We start from the raw sequence: 22,489 nt of genomic DNA, 5'->3' as shown, positions 1-22,489 counted from the left end.
GAAAATTTGGGGACCATATGTCAGTGCATCTGAAAAATCCATGGTCTCCACATTGTAAATCACAACATTCACATGTCTTTTGATGCAGAACATCTGAAGGGTACTTTTTCCTTTCATCTTCTGCAGGTTCTAGCCTCCTGTAAGTAATTGGTACTAAAAAGCTTAGTAATGGTGGGGAAAGGCCCTCCTGTTGTTAACATATGTATCCAGCTTGTACTACTCCTCAGTTACAGGGGGGGGGCTCTGCTACATAGATCTCCCCAGCATGTTGCAGTCCTCCCATGATGCATCTTGTGCTTGTTTCTTGACCCTCATAAGCAGTGTTTTGGGTAGCACAGGGGGTGGCAGAGGACAGGCGGAGGAAAGATCCATTCCACAAATGGAGCTTTGCATACGATTTCTTGGGGGAAAGGTAATCTAAAGACTGAGGTGTGAAGAATGAAATTTCAAACCCTGAAACCACCCATAAACTATGTCATACTTTTAAAGCCTTTTCAAATTTCTTGCGCCTTTCTCACACTATTTTTAAATTTTTATTTGTTTCAACATTTCTATGCTGTCTTTCCACCCAATACGGTCCCCTGAGGCAGGGAACATGAAAACATTAGAACATTTCAAAATTAAAACAGCATTTACAAAAGGCCAGTAACAATTACTGGGGGCATGTCAAACAAAACAAAGAAGTCTTCACCATCTCAGACTTCCAAGAATCCTTGTCCATATCCTCAGACTGGATGCACTGAAAGCTATCTCACACAACTGGAAAAATTGGCACCCTCCTGGGACTATCCAGTCCTGTCCTTGCTAATGTACAGGCCAAATTGGAAAAACAGGTTGCTTATCTGTCCCAGGAGGGAGTCGGCCCACAAGCCGGAGGAAAGAGGCGAGTGCGGCCCTTCAAAAACTGCTTCGTTTGCGGATGAGAAAAAATGGAATAGCCGTCCACTGCAGGATGATTGGTGGAGATGGCGGCTAGACAAACTTTTAAGGAGGAGCAACTAAGATCCAAGTCCAGGCGGGTCAACAAGAATCCGAAAATTACCCTCAAGTCCGTAGGGGGCGGTGGTAAACCCAACGACTCAAGGGAAGACAAGAATTTCTTCCACTTCATAGGAAGCACGTGTAGCTGGCTTCCGACAGTTCAACAGAACAAGGTCTATCCTGTGTTTGAGCTGTGTTAGGGGATCCTCCACGCCATGAGTTTGAGGTGTGGCACATAGTGATGAAGCTCTCGGCCCTCCTGAACCAGGAGGAGATCTGGTGCCGGGGGAAAATGTATCTAGGTGCCCCGGGACATGTGGAGTAGAGCTAGGAACCAGTGCTGACGTGGCCACCATGGTGCCACGAGGATGCATTGAGGTTGTTCCTTCATGATTTTGCTTAGCACTTTGGTAAGTAGAGGAATTGGTGGGAACAGGTACATGTGTCTGTGGGACCATGGGAAAAGAAGGCCGTCCCCTAGGGACAGTGGATCCTGTCCTGCTCTGGTACAGAACAGATGACACTTCGTGTTCGGACGTGTCCCAAATGCATCTATTTCTGGGCGACCCCATCTGTGGAAAATTCGTTGGAGGTAAGCCCAGTTGAGTTCCCACTCATGGAGGGATGTGCCTCCCCTGCTCAGAAAGTCCACATGCACATTGAGTGATCCTGGCAGGTGAGCCGCAATGATGAACACGCCCTGAGACCAAATCTCCAGGGCCAGTTGACAAAGTCCCCTGGACACTGTCCCGCCTTGCCTGTTCCGGTAGCACAGTGTGGTGGTGTTGTCTGTCAGGATTGCCACTGTACGGTGAGCCATGAGGTGGCGAAAGGACATTAGGGCATACTGGATGGCGAGCAGTTCCAGGAAGTTGATGTGCTTGTGGGCCACATAAGGTTCCCACTTGGTGCCCACACACATACCTTGGAGGTGAGCCTCCGATCCCCACAGGGATGCATCCGTAGTTAGGGTCATTTCGGGGCTGGGTGCAAGAAATGGGGCTCCCTGAAGGAGGTTGTCTGGAGTTTCCCACCACTGTAGGGAATTCAGCACTTGCACAGGTAGCACGAACCATTGAGATTGAAGCTACCACTGTGGATGGAAACGTTTAAGGAACCACAGCTGAAGTGGTCTCATCTGTAGTCTGGCGAAGACAAGTACCGCTGTGGTGGCAGCCATCAGACCCAAGAGCTGTTGGATCTGCTTTGCTGACGCATCTCCCTGTGTTCTTATCAGGTTGATGAGAGCGATAATGTCTCCCGCCTTTTGGGGAGGGAGAAAAGCTTGACAGACAGTCGAATCCAAAATCAGTCCAATAAACTGGACTCTCAATGAATTAGCATTGACTTTTTTTAGGTTCACCCTCAGGACCAACACCTCTAGGGTTACCAGCATCAAGTCAATATGGTTGAGCAGAGTCTCTCGGGAGCTTGCTATCAACAACCAATTGTCTATGTATGGAAAGATCCGTACACTCTGGAGACGGAGATACGCTGCAATGACAATAATAATGTTTGTAAAGACTCTGGGTGCCGTTGAGAGTCCAAAAGGGAGGGCTTTGTACTTAAAATGGCCTTCCACGACTGCAAAACGCAAAAACTTCCTGTGAGATGGGTGGATAGTTATATGAAAATATGCATCTTGCAAGTCCATGGTCACCATCCAGACACCTTTGCTGAGAAGGGGAAGAATGCTTTGTAATGTTGTCATTCGGAATTTCCGATAGGAAATAAACCGGTTGAGTCCCCTGAGGTCCATAACAGGACAGAGACCTCTGTCTTTTTTGGGAACTGTAAAATAACGGGAGTAGAACCTGTGTTGACACCGTGCTGTCGGGACTGGTTCTATAGTGTCCTTTTGAAGAAGGTTCTGGATTCCTTCCAGGAGCGTACTGGATGGTGTGTTAAGTATGAAGTTGGGGGCCTCGGGTATCTGGATAAATTCTATGAGGTACCCTTTTTCGATGACGGAGAGTACCCAGTGGTCTGACGTTATTCGCTGCCAGGCAGCCAGGTAGGGAGACAGGCGGGTAGGGGTGGAACGACAGGAGTCAAAGGCTATCCTTGGGAGCTTTTGGATTCTTAGCCCTAGGCTGAGTGGCGGATGAGAGTTTTGGTTTGTACCCGTAAGGGCGAGAAGACACGGTGGGTGAGCGTTGCCACTGTGTTTTTGAGAATGACTTAAGAGAAGATCTGCGAGACCATGGCTTGTTCCGGGATTTTGCTTTGGATAGTTTAGGAGCCAACATGACTCCTAAAGTCTGTGACGTCTTTCTGCTTTTATCTAGGTCTTGCAGGACCGTATCAGTCGTGGCACTGAAGAGGCCCTCACCCTCGAATGGGAGGTCTTCAATGAGAGTCCTGGTGTCCTGTGGTAAGGCAGTAGAATGCAACCAGGCATGTCGTTGGAGGGTAGCTGCTGAAGTCAGCCTTTTGGCGGCCACATCCAGTGTGTGTTTAGCTGCATTGAGCTGATGTCTGGCCAAAAGCATTCCCTCCTTTTGAATTCTGCGAGCCTGACAGAGTCCTCAGGGAGGGTTGCAATAAACTCGGACATCTGCTCCCAGAGAGCAAACTGATATCTGCCCATACATGCAGTATAGTTTGAAGTCTTGATGCCAAGTGCTCCAGCTGAATAAAATTTTCTTCCAAACAAATCAATTTTTCTCCCTTCTTTCTTGGGAGAGGTGGAATGACTGTGTCTGCCTTTGGAAGAAGAGGTGACTACAACGGAATTAGGTTTAGGGTGGGTGAATAAAAACTCAGCACCTTGCTCCTGCACCTTATACATATGATCTACTGTCCGGCTCGAGGCAGGGGTAGATGCCAGGTAAGACCATGGGATTTTAGCCGCCTGAAGCAGGACCGACATCATCAGTAAGGCTATTGGGGTAGAGGTGCCCATCTGTATGATATCGAACACAGAGTCCATTACGGTAGGCAGGGGTTGCACCTTAGACAGGGTCAACGTGTTTGCCATCCGTTTGATAAAGTCCCCATGAGATTTGAGATCCTCTGACAGAGAAATCGGAAGATCATCGCCCACTTGTTGAGGTGGCGAGGGTTCCATCTGAGGATTGGGGTTTTCATCTCCTGATTGGGAGGCGGTGTCAGAAGAGACGGCATGTTCAGACAGTTCAGAAAATGAAATAGGCAACATCGGTGTTGATGGGACCGGGTCCAATGGCCCTTTAAACTTGGGAACTATCGGAGGTGGTGGTTTGGAAGGTTTGCCCGTCGGTCTCGATGGCTGAAGCCGCATAAACTCCAGCATCGGTGGAGGATCTCGATACTGAGAGAGCCAGGAGGAGGTAGACTGACGGTCCCAGTCCACGAGCTGGGGTGGGAACCATGGCATGCCACTCGAGAATGGATAGGCCCCATACTGGTATTGCCATTGCCACTGATCCCAGGGGGGTGGCGGCGGGTGGATCGGTGCCGATGGCCATTCTTGATCATTGGGTTGGAACGGTGAAGGATGAACAAAGGTGTCAGCTCCACGGTTGGAGTGTAGGCTTTCGACACTGGAAGACCGGGAGATTTGCGTCAAGTCCATACCGTGCTCAGAGTCAGTGAACTGGATGGGACGCAGTGAAGGCGACCGCAGTACACCTTGTGGCTGCTCTCGGCTCGAAGAGTCAAGTGAAGCAGCCCCCACAAGATTCGATTCTGTGGCCCTCCGAGGGGTCAGCGGAGTTTGCACAGGGGGAGTTTTCTTATGCCTTTTGTGCTTGACTGGCTGATCGTCCTTTCCTTCCCTGCATTTTTGGAGGGAGTATGGGCTAAGGTCTGAGATGTCTGGGCTGAGCGTTTCAGCATTGGGCGGTCGACATTTGAGTTAGTCAGTATCGGGGACAATGCACGTAAAGTGTCCTATAAAGACATCGGTGAGAGCGCCAACTCCAAAAGCGCAATGCGAAGTCTAGTAGCTCTGTTCTTTCTCATCTGCTTCAAGAACTTCACGCAATGTGCACAAGAGTCCACTCGGTGCGATTCCCCAAGGCACAGAAGACAAAATGAGTGTCCGTCCGGGGGAGCGATTTTACTACCGCACTTGAGGCACCGTTTAAAGAAACGCCACCTCTTGAGAGAGAGAGAGGAGAGATTGGATTTATACCCCGCCCTTCACTTGGAGTCTCAGAGCGGCTTACAAACTCCTTTCCCTTCCCCTCCCCACAACAGACACCCTGTGAGGTGGGTGGGGCTGAGAGAACTCTGACACAAACTGCTCTTTTTCAAGGACAGCTGTGCCAGAGCTTGTGACTGACCCAAGGTCACATCAGCAGGTGCAAGTGGAGGAGTGGGGAATCAAACCCGGTTCTCCCAGATTAGAGTCCACACACTTAACCACTACACCAAACTGGCTCTCAAACTGGGATGTCCCTCATAGCACATGCAGTCTGTGAAAAAGAAACCGAACGATGAAGTCCGAAAAAAACAATGAATCTGTAGTAACAATGTCCTTTCACTTAATAAAAAACAAGAAAGAAGGCGAAGAACTGGCAGGATTGTCATGCCCCTCCTTTGGTCATGCGCAGTGGGGCTGGTGCGTGACTGGGAGCGGGCACGAAAATCCCTTTTGCTTTTCAAGAGGAACCGATCGAGGTCGGCAAAGGCGCACTATATCCCAGAGGTGTGATGCACAGAGACCACGAAGAAGATGTCTCTGAGAGATTTCATCCACAAAGTGCTTAGTAAAATGATCATAGTGGGCTGTAGTCCACCTCCTCCTGTAGGCTGGAACCCTATAGTCCCTGACCACCCAACTGGAGGCACAGTTGGGAGAGAGATTAACTCCTTCCCCCTACCACAGACAGTGCGATACATGTCAGGTTCAGCCCTCTCACATAGAATTAAAAGCTGAATTGCTGCTGTTTTGCCTAGCATTTAAAAGCAAGATATTACAGCCAAATGTGATATTGATATGGTAAATGCATCACCTTGGCCGGAAGAAGAAATGTCTTCTATCTGCTGGGGTGGTGTTCTTTCACCAACAAAATTCTCCCTACACTATACCCATATCTTTGTTCCATTTAGATGTAGAAGATTTCTAATTACCCACCTCAATTACTGACCTACTTTACACACCAGTCTCACTGATTACTATGTCAAGAGATGGAAAAAAATATTCTCAAAAATGGAACAAATTGATGGACATTCTATATTTTCGTTTACTCATTCTACATTTTCTGGGATATGGAACTTGTTTTTATGTTGTCCAACGAAGCCACTGCTGGGCCCCAAAGTTAGCCTGAAATCCTACATTTTAAGATAATTTTTTGCCTGAGTCTGCTGTTACTACATTCCCACAGGCCACAGAGCACATGCTGAAAACTGCATCAGGATAAGGTGATTTTTTTTTTTGAGAGGCAATAGTTTAGAATTAACTTCTTTAATATGTATTCAAGTATTTGCATATTCCTGTTAAATACTCTTGGGAGACAATAATCACTTTATATTGCTTTGCATTTATAAGCATTATAGGAGTCCCATGCAACCTGAATATTATGGATATAATTCCTTATTTCCATGACAATGTTCTACCTACAATACTTGAAATATAAGCCTTTTTGAGAACTGAAACAAAACTGAAAATTAATCTGCACTGTCCGTAGTATGGCAACTATTTTTTTCTGACTTCTTTATAAGGTCTCTGGATTTCAACATCATCCATGCCTTTGCAAAATTTAACTCCCCACCACAATATTTAATGAGGTCTTTAACAGCATTCTACATATGGAATCCAGTCATTGCCATCTCCTTGCTGCTGCTTCTTTTCCTATTGATAACACGGGATGGGCATGAACCTCATCACGAACGTAATTTCCTGATAAACATTGTTGGTTCATGGTTCGCGAACCAGAGATTCATGCCCATCCCTATCCATGACCACTGCATGACCCTCCACATGGTTTTGGGGGTTCATGGGGTTTGTGTTGTGAAGAGGGGGGGAGCAAGAGGGATCACTGAAATCGCTTGCATCCATTTCATCTTAACAGCAGGGCACCAGCAATCCCTTTAGCTCCCCCCCTCCCGCTTCCAAGCATTCCATTTAAATTGTTTTTGCAAGCTCTTTCCCCCCTTCCATTCTTCTGGCCTTGGGGAGCCGCCTCCAACAGAAAGGAGGTCTTCCCCCAAACCTCATGAACTGAACCAATTCAGTAAATCAGGAGGTTCGTGAAGGTTCATGGTTTGTGTGACCTCACAAACCAGGATGAACCTCCATTTTCCTGATTCGAGCCCATCCCTGTTGATAACATAAGAGTATTTTATTAAGTAAAAATTCATTATACTCTTCTTCTCTGCATTGTCACAATGGGTTGGATCTAGTGGTTCATCAGCAAAAGGATCTTTCCTGCATTCTCTCAGCCACGGTCCTTTCTAACTTAGGAAAGTTTACTCCCAGGATTGTGGGACTGGTATAGACTAATGGTCATGCCAGTCAGGAGGCTGCAGTGGGGAGGAAGGGGACAAAATTGCCTTCCACTGTTTGGTGGAAGGAGGAGGAAAAGACAATTTCATAACCCTGGGAATAAATTTTTCTGGACTGGAAAGGACTGTGAGGGAGAGGAGAATGTGGGAAACAGCCCAACAAGCCAAAGAGATAGATGACATTTTCATCCAACATTATATAGTTAGTGGAAGCTAGATACCCAGTTCAAAAGACTAAGTACCTGATGTATTAGATTCTTACTGTCATGAATACAAAACATTCAAAATAGGCATCTACATATGTAGTTGTACAACTGATTTAAAAACATTTAGTTTTAAAATGCTTCATTGACTTTAAGTGGAAATTATATAGTGACTTCCTTCCTGCTTCTTCCCACATGCTATTTGCAACATTAAAAAGTTCAACAAGTGAACATGTGAAAAGGGGAAAAAAAGGAGAAGAATATCAAAACTAGTTTCAGAAATTATATAAAGATACCCTTAAATCTAGAACTTACTTCTGTCTCCATGGAATTTCCTGCAGGTTTTTACAGCAACAAAGATATCTGTTTTCTTCACAGGATCCCCCTAAAATTAAAAACCATCAACGTCTTACTTCTATTCAGGTTTATATCACACAAACAAGTCTTTTTTTTTTTAAAGGAGGACTTCAAAATACGGTTCTATATACATTTAAAAAGTAGTAAGATAGTATAGCAAGATTTTTTTTCTTTTCAAATTCAGCAACTTAAACAAAATCAGTGTTGCCTAGCACCATAATTTAACTAAAATTTGGATCAGAATTCTGGTTGAAGCCAGATGCAACTGATTAAGGCAGCTAATGAACAAGAACAATTGCAAATTATAGCAATAGGAGTATTTAGGGTCTGATGCAGCTAAAGTAAGTGTCAAGCTCCACTGATTTCAACAGCAGAGATGCCAGCATGTGCTACAGTCTTGCACTAAAGTCATGGAGACTGAGAAGTACTTCTATTCTTGATTGGCACACACCCTTGTTTCAGAATGCATTTTATATATTACTATGTAGTGAATCAGTTTCTATCACGGTGCATCATAAAGCTTTAAAAAAGCTAGGAATCAGGTTCTTAACAGGGATTTAAGTGTGTGCACACACACACACAGAGCATTCTTTTGGCTCAAGCAACACACACATTTAACCCAGTTTCACAGCTTCATGTAGGCAATTCACATTTTATTCTGCAGTCTTAATTTAATAAAACAACCTGTGGTGGAGAAACAGACAGGAAATAATTACTAGAAGAGAGTTTTCTTCTGTAAACCACAATATGCATTCACAATATGAAAGTACTTTTTGCTACTAGAAAACATACCCTACCATTTTCTAAAAGAAGCAGAATAGGCTTATTTTGAAAACAATAAAAACTGAGCTCCATTACTTCAGGCATTTCCATTACTGGAGTCAGGGTGAAAGAAAAATGCCTGAAGCGAATGAGAGGGAGGAAGCAAAGTTGGGGAGGGTTCAGTTTCCCTTATCTGTGCCCATCTATGTATTTTAAATATCCTCTGACCACACACACACACTTTATATGTGAATGGAACATACTCATGAATAAATGAAGACAGCTGTCCCAACCATGTCTAGTCTGGCCAATACTACAGTAACCACAATAATACTACAATCTACATAAAAGTATAACCTTCACAGTCATTCCACACCTCAAAGAAAATCATTTCCCTATCACAGCCCACCTTAACTTATGCCTCCATTCGAAAACGCAAAAGTTCAGACTGTTTAAGCAATTAAACAAATTAAAAAGGTTTTGAATAGGATTGCTTACTTGTCTATGAATCTTAGAGGAAAAACAATATGGAAATGCTTACACATATTGGGAGGAAATTAGCGAACGTAGTGGCACAATGACTAGTCTTGGGAGAGTCAACATCTTCTGTGCAGAACTCAGGCACTGGGGTGAGATGTGGTCCATTGCCTTTTTCCCAGATATATAGTGCAATCTTTTAAAATATATGGTAAATATTCATTAGCACTGAAATATTTTCAAACTATGAAGCTACACCACTGCAACACAAGAAGTATATGCATTCAAAATGAAACAGAATAACTATGCTCAGAGAAGCTATATGCTGTACAAAAGAAATCCCCAATTCTGAGCTAAAGATGATTATAATTCCATCCATGCAGGCAGGTGGTATATTGTTAAACAGCTACTAGCTCTTCTCACTGCAAAGTTATTGGTGCATCTTCTCACATACTCCTAAATTTAGCTATTGTATATGACGCCTCATGAGACTGCACATATGTTCAGCGCCTGTGATTCATGCCCAAAAGGAATACAAGACAACACAAATTGAAAATAAGTTTAGTTAAGGCTGACAGGAACAGATGGCTGGGGAAGGTTAGTAAACGTGGATGCAGCTGCATAAACACAACATAAACTCTTTCCAGTAGCTGCTTTTACTACTTGAACAACAACTAGTTCTGAATAAATGGGGAAAAGTCAACAAACAGTAAAAAACATTTAGAAGTATATCTATTTTGTCTATTGCAGAAGTATGCTTCAATGCAGGCATCCCAAACATGGCGCTAGGGTTGCCAGCTCTGGGTTGGGAAATACCTGGAGATTTGGGGGGTGGAGCCTGGGGAGCAGAGGGATCTGGGGAGGGGAGGGACTTCAATGGGGTATAATGCCACTGAGCCCCCCCCTTCCAGAGCAGCCATTTTCTCCAGGTGGACTGGAAATCAGCTGTAATCCCAGGAGATCACCAGCCACCACCTGGAGCCTGGCAACCCTACCTGGCACCCGTGGACACCATGGTGTCTGCTGACGCCTTTCCTGAAACCTGCCAAGAGTTTTTAGAAAGTGGGTGGAGCCAGACGGGGCTTTTGCCTAGCAGGGCTTCCACTGGCTGTGCAGTTTTAACAATGTTGCTTTGGTGGCAACTGCCACCAGATCACAAAGGTCTTCACTTAACAACCATATATTCATTTAAAAGGCATCCTGGTTAAACAGAGCTTCTGCCTTGAAGTGTTGAAGACTGAATATTAGAGTTAATGCATAAACTCACTCCCTGAGATTTCGTGTTTGGCTCACCCCCATGCCAGACATTTTGTGCTTTCACCCACCACCCTGTGTCAGAATTCCAAAGGTGCCCATAAGCTCAAAAAAGGCTGCAACCCCCTGCTTGAATAAAAACAATCCACAAAATCTTATGAAATAAGGTTGCAAATCCGTTCTACCAGTGGAACATTTTAAGGTCTGAATAGCTGCTTGATTGGGGGGGGGGTTTTACTGCCAAATGGTGCTGCCCCATAGATGCCCCTAGATCACGTTCACTCTTTTCAACTGTGGAAAGCACTGTAATGTTTCTGAATCTTATGGCTTTTTAAGAGATGGAAATAAAGGGAGTACGGCATTTTAGGACTCCTACTGAAGACCAAGTATTAAACAAAACCCTGGAAAGATTAATTGCATTGAAAACAACAGTAGACTCAGCATGTGTCATGAAAATGAAGACCTGATACACTTGAAAGATGGGTTGTAACAAAATACAGTAAAAGTGAATTGTATTCCATCTGGAAAGGCACAGCAGCATACTGAATGTCATTAAGCGAGACAAGAATGAAACAATGACCTGAGGCATCCATATTTTTTTTTTACTTCACAGAAGTAAGTGGCAATTCCTCTTCACTTTCAATAGTGCCACTGCCTAGTGTCACCAGAATTGGAATAAAAGATGGTAACCTTTAACAGGATGTATCATTACTAGTAAATACAGCTTCCACTGTGCAAGCACAGACAGACTCACAGCTGCCACTGGGAGACCTCTCCCCTGCCCCAGTTCTGTTTGAAAGAAGAAGAACTAGATATCTGTGGGTCAGCACGTTTTCAAAAAATAAACATTCCTGATTAACACTACAAGTATCCCTTCCATCATGATGAGCTTGCTGAAACCAGAATTACCAGGGTCCAAGATCCATCTCATTTTTACTAACTATTTTGAAGCAGAATTCATGCCCCAATTTTTGCAGGTGAAAAAAAAGTTAAAATATTAGACAATGTTTTTAGTCCTCAATGTGTGAGAGAGGTTAAAAAAAAGTTAAAATTTTAGACAATGTTTTTAGTCCTCAATGTGTCTTTGTTTAAGTAGAGTTGCTTCTAGCTATCGTATAGTTAGCTCGACAATTATGTTACCACCATTGATGAATGAGAGTGAATCTCTCCTGCTCAATTTGTTTTAGCATGCAATTCAGTTTCAATCAGTGTAGTGAAATAAAGGTGAAGCTCCTGAGCTGATAGGAATGGAGTCTCGACTCAAGCACTAACACCACTAAATGTCTTTTCTAAATATATCCCCAACAATGCAGTGAACACTGAGCTCATATGGATGCTCATGAACACACCAGGGTTCCAGCAGGGCTTCAACACTCTGCAGGAGAGTACAGAATCAGTTTGCTGATCACAAACGGTAGAGAACATTTGTTTTATGCACTGCATTTCATTATACCTTTCATTCATAAATGAAAGATGTAAGCATCTGCCTTCCAATGTAGTTATTAAGTATGCACTCCAATACTATATCATATTGTTTATGTGACAATGTGGATTCAGTTTTGAAAAGCTCATTAATAAGGTATATCCCCCAAAAGGTTATTGACTAGCATCCCGCAGAGGTGAGAACCCACAGAATATATAGCATTTATGAACTCTCCATCTGATCTCAGTAACTATTTTTCAGATGACTGTGTCTTACCATTCTTGCAATGTTACATGTGGATGAACTTAAAATATTCAGTATTTATGGATTCACCTTTTCACATTAGTGAACTGAATTTCAGATTAATTAAAAATAATATTGGTTATATAGGTTTCTTAGGGCTCAGCTACATAAAGAGAAGAGACTGGATTTATACCCCGCCCTTCACCACCCAAAGGAGTCTCAGAGTGGCTTACAATCTCCTTTCCCTTCCCGTCCCCACAACACACACCCTGTAAGGTAGGTGGGGCTGAGAGAGATCTTTTGAGAACTGCCCTTGAGAGAACAGCTCTGAGAGAGCCCATGACTGACCCAAGGTCATACCAGCAGCTGCATGTGGAGGAGTGGGGAATCAAACCTGGTTCTCCCAGATTAGAGTCCACACTTCTAACCACTACACCTAACTGGCTCTAAAATGCAGAGAGTTCCATGAACACAGCTTCTAGAACTTCTCTGTCTCTAAAAATCAGGCATTTGGGACCTTGGATTTGGATCAAGACCTGGAGCAAGAAAAGATTAGACTCTCCCCCCATGCCATTTTCTCAGCCCCTGTAACACCCTGGGAGTTATTTGCCCTACAGGGCAATTGTAGAGCTATGGACACCAGTACACGGAAGATCCCCCAATGGAACAAATATGAGCTTCTTGGAACTGCTTCAGATCAAGGAAACAGCATGCAGAGAAAGCTTGAACACCCCTCCCTTCATGCTACAGCCCACTCTGAATGAGGCATTAATGCAACTGATTTCTTTAGACAGGGAAAAAATGCTGGGAGCTGTGTTCACATTCAGCCTTTAGATTACTGTTCACACACTTGAACGAGTATCATCCTGATTTCTACTGGACTTTTGGTATGGACTGGTGTACTACTTAATGAAGCTGCTATATACATTATGCATGTTCACATTTCTTTACGTCTTACTGAAAGTTGAAAAGGAAAAGCCACAATGAGGTGCACAGAACCTCTCAGCTAGTTCAACCCATTCAAGAAAGCTTTGGCCTTGCTTTTTCTCAAACAACTTCCTTCCAGTCCATGGGGCAACTCTTTTTGAATTGGAGCAGAATTTAAAAATAGTCTGCAGTATAACACGTTTTAGTTGGTAAATGGGGGAAAAAAGGGATGGTGAGGAGAAGCCACTGCATTGCTTGAGGCTAAGTGGTTCTTAGGATCCTGCCACAGATTTCAAGCATTTTAATAAGTGTTAATAACAGAATCTTAATTTTTTTTAATTCTACACAAACAGTAACAAAAGAAAGAAGGATAAAAGTATACATAATATAATTTGCCTCCTATGTTGCAGAGCAAGGTTAGGTAATAACAAATGGCACCACAGAAACATAGCAGGACTTACCTCATATTTCAAATCTATGGTAAAATCTGACTTTAAAGGTTCATTTTTCAGCCTCTTCGCAAGCCTGAGGAGTAAAGATAATAAAAAAATAAAGATTTCCTATAGTAACAGCATTCTAAATGGCAGAAAATAGAGGGCTTTTTAAATCAACTAGCAAAACCATTATCTAGCACATAAAGGATTTGCAGTCATAGCCTAGAAGGTAAGGTAGAATTTAAATGTAAGCTTCAGGATTTTACAGTATTATTCTTATTTATAAAACTGCTGCATGCCATGAGTACTATGAATGTGATTCTGAAACTGTGTTTTTTCTCCAGTTCTACTTTTAAATATTCATTCAGTTACTGCCAAAAAATTACAGCAGACAGGTTTTATGAAGGATGCTTGAACACCTGCCATTTCAGCTCATATCCTGTTTGCCAGCTGCAAACAGAAAGCTGATTTTTGAGGAACAGTTCAGCCATCAACCTGTTAATAGTTGTTTGGCAAGGTTGCTTCATGCTTCAGGAAAACCTGATGTTGAAACTGACTAGACTTTTTTTGAAAGTGACAAGCAGCTGCAAGCCGTTTTCCATATCTGCACACTAGGGGATTCTCTGTTGTGTTATCGGTCACTGTGAAAAATGGGAAGAGTCACACAATCTCATAATATGGGGGGACATGCTGAGTGTACAGAATGCACAGTAGAACCCACTGACACTGCAAGATGAAATCGTTGGTAGTGTGTGTGTATATGTGTGCACGCTGCAACTCCACCACACTTTGCCCAGGGCTGCAATTTGTATGGGGAGGAGTCCTCTAGCAGAAGCTCTGGAGAGCTTTTTTTAGCCTTGTGCAACTAAATTGAAAAAAAATAGGGGTATTTTGGGCAATGCCCAAGCGCAGCTGCATAGTAATGCTCATTTCCTGGCCTTCCTTGCAAATTCCGGAAGCCCTGTTTTCCATATCTGCACACTAGGGGATTCGCTGTTGTGTTATCGGTCACTGTGAAAAATGGGAGTCACAAAATCTTAGAATATAGGGGAACATGTAGAGTGTACAGAATGCACGGTAGAACCCACTGACAGTGGCATTGCAAGCTGTGATTGTTGGCTCTGTGTGTGTGTGTGCCTGTGCAAAGTCAGCTGCAACTTCACGGTTTGCATAGGGCTGCAATTTGTATGGGGGAGGAGCCCTCTGGCAGAAGCTCTAGAGAGTTTTCTTTTAGTCTTGTGCCATTAAATTAAAAAAAATGGGGGGGGGGGTTTGCCGATGCCCAATCATGGCTGCATAGTAATGCTAATTTCCTGGCCTTCCTTGCAAATTTGTGTGGCTTTCTCTTTGTGATTCTCTAATTTGATCCTACACATTGGTGCTGATCTTTGCAGTTTTTTTATAGCCTGTCCTGTGCTTTCAAGTCAATACCAATAGGGAACTAAACCTCGTACAGCTCCTTTTAAACTCCTCCTCCTGTTGTTTTAATTTTTTTATTCAGCAATCAGAGACTAGCAGTAGTCCCATATCACTAGACTCATGCCACTAGTAAAAAAAATTAAAAATTTAAACACAAGGGGAAACAGGAGTACTTATTTTCAGCTTAGCTACCATGAGATGTCCTGCCAACCTAGCAGTTCGAAAGCAAGAAATTGCAAGTAGATAAATAGGTACCACTTCAGTGGGAAGGTAACAGCGTTCTGTGTGCCTTTTTTAGTCATGTCAGCCACATGACCACGGAAACATCTTCGGACAGTGCTGGCTCTTCAGCTTGGAAACGGAGATGAGCACCGTTCCCTAGAGTCAGATTTGACTAGCTTTCAAGCAAGGGAAATCTTTACCTTTACATATTGGAACTGGGCTTATATTACAGTTTTTATATAGTGTGTAAATGAAAATGGTTTTTCGTTAAGGCTGAAGATTTCCCATAATTCCTGTTTTCCTAGCTGAATAATTAGTAATTACAGGTTTTGTAGGATAAATTTTACTAAATAATTTTAACAGTTGGTAACTGCCTTTTAAACACTGTGTAGAAGTTACTTCAATCTTTGCTGGGAATGATTGAAGGTCAAAGAAGACGGGGACGGCAAAGGATGAGATGGTTAGACAGTGTCATCGATGCAACGAACATGAAACTGAGCTAACTTCAGAGGACGGCGGAAGACAGGAGGGCCTGGCGGGAGATGATCCATGGGGTCGCGAAGAGTCGGACTCGACTGTGCGACTGAACAACAACAAGAAGTTACTTGGTTTAATGCCCTTTTATTTTATGGATGTTGGTGGTTGCTTGACATCTCTTAGCTCGGGATGTATACTGAGTCTGTAATGGCCTTTGGCTAATAAATGACTATTGATCAATGCAGAATGACAAAGAAAACCCAATGGACATGCACAGTGAAAGCGCGGGAAAACGCATGTGCATAATAGGCCTGAGTTACACTCCCCTCATCCCTGCTGCATGTCTGCTTCTGCTCAGCAAGAAATAGTTTAAATAGACAATTTTTATCAATCATAGGTCATATGTAATTTATAAATAAATACTGTGTCTTAATAAAATTCTATAATTCAGTGTTCATCTAAGCAGTCCTTACTGATGCTAGAGTCTGCCTATCAGTTTGAATCAGCAGCATTTCTGTGTATGCACAGTTCTGCAAAACCCTAATGACCTGTTTGGCAGCCATTCAAGGGTCTTCGGCATGAATGAAAAGGCTGGGTGATTAGCTCATATCTGATTGGCATCTTCAAACACAGTAAGGCTAACTGTCTAATATGTTCATGGTGCAATCTGCAACATCCCTCATTCTGCAATGCATTATCCTGTCTTTTTCTGTTCTTTGAACAATTTTTCTTTATCATCTCTTTATCTACTAGTCACTATGTTCCAATCTACCTCTTTGCACTTTCCACTCCTTTATCTATTTTCTTCGATCCTTTGCCGACTGTGCAATACTTCTGTGGTTCTCAGAACTCTTCCTTTAGAAGGCTAAGCAGAACTGGTTCACTGCCCAAGTAACCCAAAGTAGTTTCTTGGCAAACTATCAGTTTGAATCAGCAGCATTTCTGTGTATGCACAGTTCTGCAAAACCCCAATGACCTGTTTGGCCAGCATTCAAGGGTCTTCGGCAAGAATGAAAAGACTGGGTGATTAGCTCATATCTGATTGGAATCTTCAAACACAGTAAAGCTAACTGTCTAATATGTTCATGGTGCAATCTGCAACATCCCTCATTTTGCGATGCATTATCCTGTCTTCTTCTGTTCTTTGAACAATTTTTCTTTATTATCTCTTTATCCACTGGTCACTATATTCCAATCTACCTCTTTGCACTTCCCACTCCTTTATCTATTTTCTTCGATCCTTTGCCGACTGTGCAATACTTCTGTGGTTCTCAGAACTCTTCCTTTAGAAGGCTAAGCAGAACTGGTTCACTGCCCAAGTAACCCAAAGTAGTTTCTTGGCAAACTAAATCAGCAGGAGCATCACAGAGAACTATCGTGCCTTGCATCTTCTGTCATTTCCCAGCCCACCATGCTCAAGTGGTCTGCAGAGACACACTCCATCTCTCATGCAAATGCCACAAGAAACTTGCAAGAATGCATGACAGCGGGTCCCCCCAATGGCAGGGAGACCACACCTCCTCCTGTGCTACGCTCTCACTGTTTGTGGTAGGATAATGAGCAGAGCCAGCCCCGGGGCTAGGAGTGGCAGCTCAAGTGTAGTACTCTCTGGAAAAGATCATTGCAGTACTAACTACTTCAGAGAAGTCACTAACTGCCAACAGAAGGAGGGCCCATAAGACATCCTTGCTGCAATCACTCAATAGTTATCAATGGTCTGAGCTGAGTGACATATCAGCCTTTGGGGTTCTGTTGTGTATTGCCTGTGCAATACCATCTCATTCCTTCTCTAGTGCAAAAAAGTTGAAAATACTTCTGTGGTTCTCAGAACTCTTCCTTTAGAAGGCTAAGCGGAACAAGTAACCCAAAGTAGTTTCTTGGCAAACCAAATCAGCAGGAGCATCACAGAGAACTATCGTGCCTTGCATCTTCTGTCATTTCCCAGCCCACCATGCTCAAGTGGTCTGCAGAGACACACTCCATCTCTCATGCAAATGCCACAAGAAACTTGCAAGAATGCATGACAGCGGGTCCCCCCAATGGCAGGGAGACCACACCTCCTCCTGTGCTACGCTCTCACTGTTTGTGGTAGGATAATGAGCAGAGCCAGCCCCGGGGCTAGGAGTGGCAGCTCAAGTGTAGTACTCTCTGGAAAAGATCATTGCAGTACTAACTACTTCAGAGAAGTCACTAACTGCCAACAGAAGGAGGGCCCATAAGACATCCTTGCTGCAATCACTCAATAGTTATCAATGGTCTGAGCTGAGTGACATATCAGCCTTTGGGGTTCTGTTGTGTATTGATGCAATTCTGATTTTTGTTAGCTGCCTTGAACATGTTAATGGAAAATGAGCTACAACTCTACAACACACTTGTCTATATGTCCAATATATAATAACCATGAACAGAAGAATTATCAATTAAAAACTTACTCTGCCATTCTAAGCCGAGTTAAGTCCATTGATTAATTAATTTAGAAGGGTGTAACTCTGTTTAGGGAGCTGTGGTGGCTCAAGTGGCATCTCTCATGCAAATGCCACAAGAAACTTGCAAGAATGCATGACAGCGGGTCCCCCCAATGGCAGGGAGACCACACCTCCTCCTGTGCTATGCTCTCACTGTTTGTGGTAGGATAATGAGCAGAGCTAGCCCCGGGGCTAGGAGTGGCAGCTCAAGTGTAGTTCCGTTAAAGATCATTGCAGTACTAACTACTTCAGAGAAGTCACTAACTGCCAACAGACGGAGGGCCCAAGGAAAGCTCTCCATAAGACATCCTTGCTGTAATCATTCAATAGTTACCAATTGCCTGAGCTGAGTGAGGTATCAGCCTTTGGGGTTCTGTTGTGTATTGATGCAATTCTGATTTTTGTTAGCTGCCTTGAACATGTTAATGGAAAATGAGCTACAACTCTTCAACACACTTGTCTATATGTCCAATATATAATACCCATGAACAGAAGAATTATCAATTAAAAACTTACTCTGCCATTCTAAGCAGAGTTAAGTCCATTGATTCTTTAATTTAGAAGGGTGTAACTCTGTTTAAGATGGGCCATACAGGAGACACTCTGGACTTCCATGAATTTGTCTGCCATTGTATTTGAATTTGTTTTAATCTGGTTTTAAATTGTATGTTTTAACATTGTTATTATGATATTGCTTCTTGTGACAGTGTTGTGATATAACTGTTGTGGCCGCCCTGAGTCTCCTGAAGCAAGTAATTGCTACCCAGGACATATGTTCAGATTATAAAACAGGGGCAAATATTTAGCAATGAATTGGTACTATAAGAAATATTCATTATTTTCATATTATCAGTATTTTCAGTCAACAAAAGGGAAGGAAGACAAGAAGTTCTTTATATTTAGAATTTCCCTGCCCTGAGCCCGCTGTCAGGGGAAAGCAGTATATAAATAAAATTTTCAGTCAACAAAAGGGAAGGAAAACAAGAAGTTCTTTATATTTAGAATTTCCAGCATATTCCAAAAGATATTTTGCTTCTAGATATGCAAAGACTTCACTGATTCGTATTCAACTATTTATTGAGTTTTTTAAAATTTCTCCCATCTGTAATATTAAAATATTCTCCACTTATGCAGAGATTATACAAAACTTTAAAATGAATGCAGATGTAACCTAAATTTGATTGAATTCTAATATATATGCAAATATCTATTTCTAATATGCACATTTATATAGTTTTAATTGCTTATTAATGTGCCTTATTATAATTCCCTATTATTATACTGTGAACAATAATAAGTGCTTATGGTTACTTAACTTTGGATAAAATCTCAGTTGCAATCAAATAATTCATCTGCATATGTACCCACAGAAAGAAATATTTAATACCTAATAGTAAGTTTTACCTTTCCAAAGCCACTTTACAAATATTAGTGCTTAGTAAACCAATTTACACAAAAAAAAATCCACACACAAAGCTGAATTCTTACTTATTTACAAGTGGTATACTGAGTGCCCAGCCAGCAGAAAAATCTGGAAATTTAAAAATGGTAGGATTTTCAGCAAAGGCATAATGGTGAATAATTGTAGATTCATCATCATGTAATGCTTTGCCTAGAAAAAGTTCCTGTGAGAGAAGAAAAGCACAGTATTTACAATTTTAACAAAGCTACAGCATCAAACGTCATAACCCAGACATACATTTTTTCAGAGAAATATCACTGACCATTTTATTTATTACAAAATGTATATCCCAACTTTCTGCCTGATCAATTAAAACATAAAGCAGTGGGGGGGGGCATTTTGGAAATACCAGACAAGACAAAAAAAGTAGAAGGGGAACAAAAAACTTAACCCAATTAATATGAATTAAGAACCTAAAAGGTTAAATACATACAAATAGGAAGGCCTGTTCTTAAAATCAATAGATATAGAGCATTAACATACAAATAACACAGGTTATCAAAAATACAAGCATGTACTACAAATTATTTTTAAAAAGTTATAGGCCCAAATGTAGCCTCAACAAGAATTAAAATCATACAGTATTCACTGGCCTTCTTCAGTGGTCAAGCATAAATAATACACATAGGCTCTGTGTTGCAATAATAAAACAAACTATTAATCAATATGACAAAGTGAAAATTATATTATAATAATTATTAGTGGCTCAAGGCTAAGGAGTACAATAGAGGCCTCATATGTTATCGCTTTGTGTCCTAATGAGGTACATACACCTTAGGTGGTACTGCAATAATATGCCTTCCTATTTTGGTCCAAAAGATGCAATTTCAAATGCAATCTAGAGGTTGTATGTTATAATGGTGTATTGTGCACTACACACCATTATGACACACGAGTTCTACAAACCAAAAATCCATTTTATCAAGAGTGAAGTGGTGAATTGAAAAGCTATTCTATGGCTTGACACTTTTTTCTACACAATAATTTCACTTCAATAATACATCACAAATTGTCTATTGAATAACTGTGAATAAAGAAGTATGATCTAGTCGGGTGCTTGCCATGTAAATGACATGAATATTAGCTCAAATAAGAATAATTTCATGGCCAAAGGTGATCAAAATATCAATACCAATATTTTTAAAAAGCAAAAATAAAAATAAAAAGCAGCAAAGGAACTACATGATACACCTAACTAATTAATACCTTGGTACTAATTCACAGAAAGAAGCAAGTACATTACTAGAAGGAAGCTTTATTTTTCCTGGAGTTATAAGAACCACCAGTAACTATTACAACAAAGTTGATAACAAATTGTAATGGTCAAAACTAACTTTTGTTCATGTTAGAAGTGTAGTATCAAACAGAGCTACACCCTTCTACAGAAGTAAACAGGCTTAGAAGGGTAACTCTTCTTAAGATTTCACATGTAAGGTGAGAGAATGGGAAGAAAATTGGAAGGACAAATGGAAACAAATCAACCCAGGGAATAAAAGCTGATTTAGATGACTCAAGAGAAAGGATTAAACTGCCTCCCTCATGCCATTTCCCCCATCAATTTATTATATTAGCTTTTTAAGTAAAAAAACAAAATACTGAGTGATCTAACTACGGATCTTCTGCATCTCAGTTGTTTCTACAGCCTCATTCCCACAAAATATACTTCAAACGTAATTGACCAATTAATATTTTTCACCTTAGATTTGTCATATCTTCTAAGTACTTCCAGCAGCCTTACAATATGTATTCTTGTATCTTCTTCACAGAAAAAAATCCATGAGGTATTTCTGCTGTATGAAGCAGAAAAGCTGATGGAAGAAAGAGTCTGAGTTATAGTTTAGAAAGGAATTACGTATTTAAGATGCAGGAATAAAGGATTTTTAAAATATACCAATTGAAAGGCTTATTTATGTAACCAGAAGGAACATGGAAAACATAATGCTTCTTACTGTGTGGCCAAGTAGTCATCAGACTCTCACATGATGTGGCCAGATTGGTTATTAGCCCAGGTACAGAAAGTGTTACTCTCTTGAGTAACTAAAAACAAACGTGGCAACCTAATGGAGTGATCAGGACATCCTCTCGGCTCCATGGGAAGGTATCATTGCTAACAAATGTACTTTGCAGCCAAGGCCAATTTCTTGTTATATGAACTGCTCCTAACTATTGCTTTGTCTTTTACAAGAAAATACCAAAGACTGTGTATTTTCATGCAATGTCTTTTTCTATTTCCTTGTAGGATACAGTCTTAAAAACAATCGATGGACCCAAAGACATCACAACAGCAATCACAGAATCATGTCACAGTACACACAATTCTAAAGGAAAATGTCTTTAGAAGAAAAGTGCACAAGTCCATCAAGGCCTTAGTTATCTGTTTAGAATAGACCCCTTACAACACAGACACAGGCTGAGTTCAGACTGGCAGTTTGCCCCGATATAAGCACGTGTGAGGAGCGTTTCACAAGCGGATTAAAGGGGCCATTCACACAGGAACATCTGTCTGGCATTCCCCACCTGTACTCAACCCGTCTTGTAGCACTTGCCTCCCAGGTTTAAAAGATACCTGGTAAAAGTGGTAGCAAATCCTGGAGAGCCCGTTTATCCCACTTCATTCCGCTTCCCAGAAGTCTGAGCACTAACCGCTAAAAGCTGGGAACAGCCCGCGTTAATAATAAAAGGAGAGCGGTGGCGCAGTGGGTAAATCCCTGCATAACTATTACATCTGAACTTGCCAAGCTTTGTCAGTTCTAGCCCCGTGCTGGTGTGAGCAGCCAAGCCTTGTCCCTAGCTTATCATCTACCCAGCGATTCGAAAGCTTCGGCAAGTAGATAAATTGGGGACCACCCATAAGGGGGTGGGCACTCCACTCCCCTTGGGAGGGGTTAGCTGCCAGTGTGACATCTGTGGTGCAGCAGAGATCAAAAGTGGAAAAATCTGTTTCGGCATTC

General features: G+C 42.0%; 1 protein-coding gene across 1 annotated transcript in view; it reads right to left on the bottom strand.

Moving 5' to 3' along the window:
• Nucleotides 1-22,489, bottom strand: part of B3GLCT (beta 3-glucosyltransferase) — an 86,718-nt gene that overhangs the window by 27,262 nt on the left and 36,967 nt on the right. Inside the window, exons 6-10 of the mRNA XM_015405531.1 lie at nucleotides 21,235-21,346; nucleotides 19,565-19,701; nucleotides 13,521-13,584; nucleotides 9,277-9,408; nucleotides 7,932-8,001 (exon numbers count right to left, since the gene is read on the bottom strand). Of these exons, the coding sequence (XP_015261017.1) occupies nucleotides 7,932-8,001; nucleotides 9,277-9,408; nucleotides 13,521-13,584; nucleotides 19,565-19,701; nucleotides 21,235-21,346 (515 nt within the window). The remainder of the gene's footprint in view (nucleotides 1-7,931; nucleotides 8,002-9,276; nucleotides 9,409-13,520; nucleotides 13,585-19,564; nucleotides 19,702-21,234; nucleotides 21,347-22,489) is intronic.

The sequence above is a fragment of the Gekko japonicus genome, unplaced genomic scaffold (assembly GCF_001447785.1).
Source record: "Gekko japonicus isolate JY-2015 unplaced genomic scaffold, Gekko_japonicus_V1.1 scaffold2615, whole genome shotgun sequence".
Lineage (NCBI taxonomy): Eukaryota > Metazoa > Chordata > Lepidosauria > Squamata > Gekkonidae > Gekko > Gekko japonicus.
Note: the sequence above shows the minus strand (reverse complement) of the source record. Positions and strands in the feature narration are given on the sequence as shown.